General features: G+C 34.2%; 1 protein-coding gene across 1 annotated transcript; it reads left to right on the top strand.

Annotated features, from left to right (window-relative positions):
- The first annotated feature begins 151 nt into the window (after positions 1–151).
- On the top strand, positions 152–3,537 carry LOC129580079 (synaptic vesicle glycoprotein 2B-like). Its single transcript, XM_055470270.1, has 7 exons — positions 152–526; positions 677–769; positions 1,282–1,606; positions 1,764–2,584; positions 2,672–2,828; positions 2,923–3,050; positions 3,168–3,537. Exons 1-7 carry the CDS (start codon positions 490–492, stop codon positions 3,272–3,274), a joined length of 1,668 nt encoding a protein of 555 aa, XP_055326245.1. The 5' UTR covers positions 152–489; the 3' UTR covers positions 3,275–3,537.
- Positions 3,538–7,722: the final 4,185 nt, after the last annotated feature.

Here is a 7,722-nt window from a genome sequence, read left to right on the forward strand (position 1 = left end):
CAAATTCGCTTGTTGGCTATTTGACTGACTGGTTCGTTGTTGTGTGTTCGTTCGTCGCACGCTTTGACACTTCAACTAATCGGATACAACGTAAAATAAACAGGCATCTCATCTCCGCGCACCGCAGAGCATTTTTTGTGGATTTTTCAAACGATGGCATTTGTTGTTTTCTTCCCCTTCTCTCTGGCTTTTTTTTATCACCCAGAAAAATCTAAACATTTGCATTATGGTCTTATCAATAACTGGAAGAGGTGTAATCAGTTTATGATATAGATATTGCCACATTCGCAGCATTTTCGGCGCATATTTATACGCACAGCGAACACTTTATTCCAACATTTCACATCTTCCGTTCAGCCGATATATACCTTTTCACATTCAGCGGCGTCGTTTGAATTCGTCAAAAACAGTTTAACCGATTTTTTTCCCTAAATAATAATAATCGCACTCTTGTTGCTCCGAAACAGTTTAAAATAACAATCGTTTAATATGTGCCAAACTACAGACGAACATGAAGTGGAAAATGGTGCGAAATGTTTATTTTTTACATTTTGGATTAAAACGGAGAATTTCTCTATGGGAGAAAAAAAATATTTGGATTAGAAAAAAGAAAAAAAATTCAAATAAAAGGAAAATGGACAAAATCATTATTAAATAGAAATTTTTCATTCGAAAGGCCGCAGAGACTCAGATATTCGACCGAAAATTCGAAATGATTTACCTCAGAGGAAAAAAGGATATTATATGGATGAAGCCATTTCCAAAACCAGTAAGTCATTTGATTCTTGAAATATTAGTGAACAGTGAACTGAATAAAATGACAAATGAAAAACGAAACAGAATTACAACAAAAAAAAAACGATGTAAAAAATATGAACTTTATTTTTAAAATAACAAGGAAAATGAACAGAAATGATATAATTGTCGAAAAACAACAGTGTTCAATCAGAAATATTTTTTTTCTCAAAAACTGCAATGATTTATTCATATGTATATAAAAAATTTACTATCGTAAACCATCCAAATTGTAACATAGTCTAAATTGTAAAAATTACACAAATAGACTAATTTTCTGCAAAACTTTGAAGGGTAACTGTTGTTTTTTATATCATATTTGAAAAGAATACGAAAAAAAACTTCCCATATTAATATATGACTTATTTGTATTTTTTTTTAGAAAATTGGTTTATTTTGAGACTATGTTACGATTTGAACTATGTTACAATTTGGATGGTTTACGATATATAAAAAAATAATGAAAAATCGTTCTATTAAAATTAGAGTTCGGTTTCTTCAACTACGTCATAATTTTTCTGAGTGGCATGATATTGAATGCAGTGATGTTGGAAACATGTGGTATGGCCTTTGTGATTCCCGTTTCACAATGTGATTTGAAATTGAGTACGAGTGAAAAAGGGATTTTGGGCGCCGTTTCGTTCTTTGGAATAATTTGCTCATCACATTTGTGGGGCTACCTAGCAGATACCAAAGGCCGTCGCTGCGTTATTCAACCGACTCTTTTCGTAGCATTTCTTTTGTCTGTCGCTGCTTCATTCGTTCAAAATTTCTATCTTTTCGCCACATTACGATTTCTCAATGGATTTTTGTAAGTTGCTATTTGCATATTTAATAAATTAAAGTATGTAATTTACGAGTATTGAAATCAATGATCAACAAGTGTCGATCGTGCGAATCAATCATAAAGTCTATGTGTATCACTAGACTATAATGGAAATGAATTCATTTGGTTTATCATAAAATAGCATCTCCGGTTCATCGGCTACGATTTATGCATATTTGGGTGAATTCCATAACAACGCACAACGAGGTCGTGCCATAATGGGATCAGCATTAATCTACGGTGTTTCGTGCCTGTTGTTGCCATTGCTCGCGTGGTTCGTCATTAATCAAGACTGGCAGTTTTACGTACCTTTCATTGATATCACATACAAACCGTGGCGTTTCTTCCTTGTTGTCTGTAGTATTCCTGGATTCCTTTCGTCGTTGATCCTATTATTTTTGCCAGAGAGTCCGAAATTCGTTCTCGGTCAAGGTAAACAAATGGAAGCTCATAAAATTTTGCAAAAAATGAACCGATGGAATAACGGCAAGAAAAACGAACTCGAATTATTTGAAATTTATGAAGAGACTGAGTCAATCGAAAATCGACGTCGTATTCTGGAAAACAAAAACAGTCGATTCCCATTGCTGAAATCAGTTTGGATTCAAACAGCTCCTTTGTTCAAACCTCCTCATTTGTCATCGACTCTTTTGATTTGCACTATTCAATTCGGAATTTATGCTACGAGCAACGGATTTTACATGTTCTTCGCCGAAATCTTGAACAAAATGGCATCGAATTTGGACAGTTTTACTGAACAACGTATGGCCATGTGCGATATTATCAACATGAAACCGGCTAATATGAGCGCAATCCTACTCGACGAATATGACGATGGAGAATGCATAACAAAACTCGAGTTGGCAACGTTAGAGCAAGGAATCGTTTTGGAAGTTTTGTTTGCCGTAGGCTTTATGGTCATCGGACTGATCATTAATAAAGTTGGCAAATTCCCCATTTTATGTGAGTATGATGATCATATTGTAATCAAATTATTACGAGCTTAAGTGAATATTAAACAAAAAATGTTTTCGTTTGCCCCGGAAATAGTTTTCATTTTGATAGTTAGTGGATCGAGTGGCATTGCTTGTATGCTAACTAATATACCAGTGGTTCAGGTGTACTTACTTATTACATTGATGTGTTCAGGCATCGCAGTGAATATTGTCAATTCGGCGACCGTTGAACTGTATCCAACCGCTTTGAGGTGAATTACTATTATTCGATTATAATAGTTCAATGATTATTGGAAGGAATTATGAACTTTTTTTAATCAATTCAACATTTTTTCCCGCCAACAGAGCAATGGCAATCTGTATTTCATTGATGTTTGGAAGGTTGGGAAGTGTAGTTGGCGCTTCCATCAGCGCTATGCTACTGGACAAACATTGTGAGACTGCCTTCTATATATCTGGCACAAGTGTCCTAGGTAAGTCTAGCAAATTGGCATTCAGTAGCCAATTAGTTCTTTTGCTCACTTCATTTTCGCTTTTGTTCGAAACGAAATTTACATGATCTAATATTTTTTTCTCTTCTTTTTCTCTAGCTGTGGGAGTGCTAACGTACTTTATCCCGAAAATTCATGAAAAGGTCGACAGTCGAAAATCAATCGTACAAAACGAACCACGTCTCAGTGTCATATCATTCAGATAGGCTGTGTTATTAGTAATTTAAATGCGATAAAAAGAAACTATGACACAAATTATACTATGAATACTATGGAGTCAAAATGCAAGGAAACCCAATTCATTCTCAGCTATATTTTGTGTGTGCTGTGAACATTAAATTATGTTCAAAAGTATTAGAACATTTAGATGTATACCATAAGAAATTTTAGATATTAAGTATCAAAACTTCCACTGTGAGCCTATTTAAATGTATATTTACCATTTAGTAATAAATTTTAATTGATAATATTTTGTTTTGGATAGACTGCCAATAGACCCATTTTCACGATGATCTCCAACAAAATAAACAAATATCAATCTAGTTACTTCAACGTAATCCCAACCATGTTTTCCATCTAAATGTATTTCAAGGTTTTGACGTTTCCTTAATCGAACATGAACAGCTTTAATTTCTCTTCTTACGGTTGTGAAAGTTCAAATTCCGAGGTATTGATTCATAAACAAGCGAAATTTAATCATCATCCCGAGCTATATCTCGGAATGTCGCAAATGGCAACAGAAGATCCGTGTAAATAATCATCTGCATGTCATTTTATGGTCGACTGAGGAAAATAAATCTGTTGGCGATAAGATTTTTTCTTGTTCCAAATTAATTACGATACATTTTAAAACGAGATTCTGCTAACGGATCGACGGTTCGTGCTTCATCTAGAAAATATTTTACTGACGTTAGATTAACAATTCATAATATGATTTGAAACGTGATCATAAAACTAAGATTCGTAACAGGCCGATAGTTCCAACAAATACTTGCGTAAATCCACAATTGAAATGTGGAAATGAAAATTTACGATCTATTTTTATAGAACGTATTTCAAACAGGAATTCTAAGAGTATGTAAATATACAATAAAAAATTTGTTAAAACTGCATGATAAACACTGATAATGTAGATTTACATAGATTCTTTGTACATTTTCTCCTTCATTTACCCAACCAAAAGCAAATAAAAAAATTCACCATAAACAATATTGATATGATTAAACAGAAGTAAGCGCTTACGGTTAGATAAATTGATGGGTAGTACAGGGCTGGAATTCTAAGTCATTCCACCAAAATCATTCGGAATTATTTTTTTCGTACATAAGACCATATTGGAGTGAAAGAGAGAGATTCCACTATTTTTCAGCGTTCCACCGGAATTATTTCTCACACATTCCACTCTTCCTTGAGTTATCGGAATAATTCCGGTGGAATGCTGAAAAATAGTGGAATCTCTCTCTTTCACTCCAATATGGTCTTATGTACGAAAAAAATATTTCCGAACGATTTTGGTGGAATGACTTAGAATTCCACCCCAGGTGACGAGAAAAAAAATGATGCGCGTCATGAATAGAAGAGCGTGAGCAGAGCTTTTTATGGTTTGTTTAGTAACGTGATGAAAATAAACAAGAACAAAATACAAATAGTATTACCGTCTAACAATTTTTAACACGCACTGTTTTTTTGGATCAGTTTGAATGTCAATGTTCTTCTATTTGCTCGATTACTATGTATACCAATTATTTTTTCAATTTTCAGCAAAATCGGATTACATTTGAAAAATTTCAACTTATTGCTGTTTTAGCAAGTCTTTAGAAAACGCACTAAACTTGATAACTTTCTTATTTGGACGTAACACGGACAAAGTAATGATGTAGAAATATTTGTTTTGGGATCCTCTATCATCGGGCATTCAAACACTCAATGTTTTAACATGTGTTGCACGGAATAATCTGTTGTGGTGCACGATTTGATTATTTGATATTTACATAAACGAAGTGCAATCAAAAATCAAACAGGCACGGAGAATCGGCTGTATTGCTTGCTACCGAAATGGAAAATCCTGTTCCTTGATCGATCTCTCCACCTCAATACAACGTGATACTTAATCGACGTGATTTCTGTGTGGACACCCACAATAAAATTCACTGTAACCAACTGTAACTTAACAGTGAATTGTCACAGTCACAGTGAGCATGCGAGCGGTTATAACGCATACATACATACATACACGTACACGCAGTAAGCTATTGAGCGTGCGTGTATGTATACGTTATACTCGTTCGTATGCTCACTGTGGCTGTGACAATTCACTGTTAAGTTATAGTGACTACTAAGTTAACAGCAAACTTCCTAGGGGGAATAGAAATGGAAAAATCCTGCATTCGAATGTATGCATACATTTAACACAGCGTTATATTGAAGTAATTACTACGACGGAAACGTTTGTTTTTTCTTCTTTGCCTTTGCTGCGACGTTTATTTAATTATCATTTTCCATTGTGATGTAGCGTGAACTTGTTTATCGGTAGAAAAAAAATTAATTATCGAATTTTATTTGTGTAACCTAGAATAGAAAATTCGCACAGGTATTCTATGAAGGCTTTTGTTGTTTTTGATAATCAACATTATTTCCTAGAGGAAAATTTTCATTTAGAAACACAGTACGACAGGTGTTTTTTTTTGTCCCTGCCGAGATATTTGGACGGCTGAAAAAGGGCCTCAAATCATGAAGAACTGCATCATTAATTTTTGAAAGTTGGTAAGGTTTTGTCGTTTTTCGATATTTTGCGTTTCCAGTATACAAGTCATTGTCAAATGAAATTGCATGCCATTTACTCCCATTATTAGTGGTTTTACGCATATGATTACTTCGACAAAAATGTTCAGCGGGCAATTCTACATGGAAATATACTTGCCAGATCCAAAAATTTCCAATGATTGTGTGAAATATGGTCAAAAATGTCCAAAACGCCACCATTTTTTTTCTCTCGAAAATATGGGGAGTCTTCTCAGTCGAAAACTCTTAAAAGTGACTTTTTGAGGTACCTCCCGAACAAAAGTGACATTTTTCATGGATTTTGCTATGAAATTATCGTGTTTAAATGCAAACGCTGAATTTAATATATTATCATTGAACTCGTAGGGATTCTCCAACTTGAGCTGAATCAAGATTTTTCATTGTCAATGACAGAAACGTTGGGATATATCCACATATTTATTTATAAATAAAAAGCACGATATTCAACGGTATGATATGATGATACGTCGTAATACTTTTTTTTATGTCGATATCAAAACGTATTTCCATGAAATATATGGATTGGATATGATGAACTTCTACCAGGAGACTTTGAAAGAATATACTCTTGTGAAATGTATACAATGCAGTTAATTTTAGTATTGATAACAACTCTACGGTATTTATAAGTTACGTACTTTGAATTTACTTTTCGAAATTTCATTTGGTGATTTTACTTACCTATCTCTGACCATCCGCCATATCAAGTGCACGTATCCATGATTTACTATACATTCATCTACGCATATCGTAAACGATCGATTCTACATAGGATGTTGAATCATTGCTGGTGAGAAAATTATTACACGTAGACCCTACGTCGCAGAGAGTGTCTATTATGTGTCTCGTTTAAGGTAGACTATTGGTTATCAGGGGTAAGTGTAACAGTATGCACAACGATTCGCCGCTAAATTGTTGTCATTCCAGATCAGTGTTAATGCACATGTTTGTAGAATTACGTTTCAAACGTTATTTTATTGTTGCCAAATCCAAATCTCGATTGTCTAGTATTTGCATTTGGATTAAATCGTCATGTTGATGGATTGCCAAGCGTAACATGACGACGATCATTTATCACCATACTGTTATTGTATTATGATGCGTCCTGGCGTTTGATCTATTAATGCAGAAATAACAACCGCTGAAATGAAGTGAATTACGCACCAAAATGCGAAACTAGGAGAACAAAACGACAACACATCGCTCAAGGTTAGAGACAATGAGGCGTTTGTATTTTTTCACGGTTCAGTGAAAACAGATGAAAGTGAAACTCGTTTTCTCGTTTGAAATTTGCTATCCACGATAAACCCGTGTTGTACAACTTGTAATATAGACAACAAAAAGCTAAATGTACGATGAAAAGACGCTCGTGTTCGGTATGCTTTTTTTACAATCCAAGATTGATTAACCTCATGTGATTACTATCGCACCGCAGTCTAATTGTTCCAAATGAGGTGTAAATACACTAATCGGTCTGAAGATTATTTTATTTCAAATGCTCAAATGGATGTCAACATATAATATTTCAGCGCTTAAAACGAATCGATTTTTGATTCGAACAAAAAATCGTCAACCGGTCTTCAAAACTATCGACGTCACATAGCATCTGCCGCATGCATAAAATACGATCAATATTTTTTTGTGCAATATAATCCAAATTGATTTTCGATTATAAAACGCAATCTCATGCCTCGTTTAAATTAACTTATGCAAATCGAATGGAGCGAAAGAATCACTGAACCGAACTCTAATCGAATTTGATTTAAAATATTTTGTGTCCATGAAAACAAATAGAATATGAAAAAATTAATTATTTTTTCTATCACTCAAATTAGGTGCGTGCGCGCAAATT

Source organism: Sitodiplosis mosellana, unplaced genomic scaffold (genome assembly GCF_009176505.1).
Source record: "Sitodiplosis mosellana isolate CC-2019 unplaced genomic scaffold, AAFC_SMos_1.0 Smas_scaffold_7012, whole genome shotgun sequence".
NCBI lineage: Eukaryota > Metazoa > Arthropoda > Insecta > Diptera > Cecidomyiidae > Sitodiplosis > Sitodiplosis mosellana.

Bases quoted from the DNA above. Each gene is read 5' to 3' on its own strand.
- LOC129580079 (XM_055470270.1), top strand. From the start codon at position 490: ATGTGCCAAACTACAGACGAACATGAAGTGGAAAATG. The intron at 1,607-1,763 runs GTAAGTTGCTAT...ATCATAAAATAG, and splicing joins CGATTTCTCAATGGATTTTT to CATCTCCGGTTCATCGGCTA. The intron at 2,829-2,922 runs GTGAATTACTAT...TCCCGCCAACAG, and splicing joins CTGTATCCAACCGCTTTGAG to AGCAATGGCAATCTGTATTT.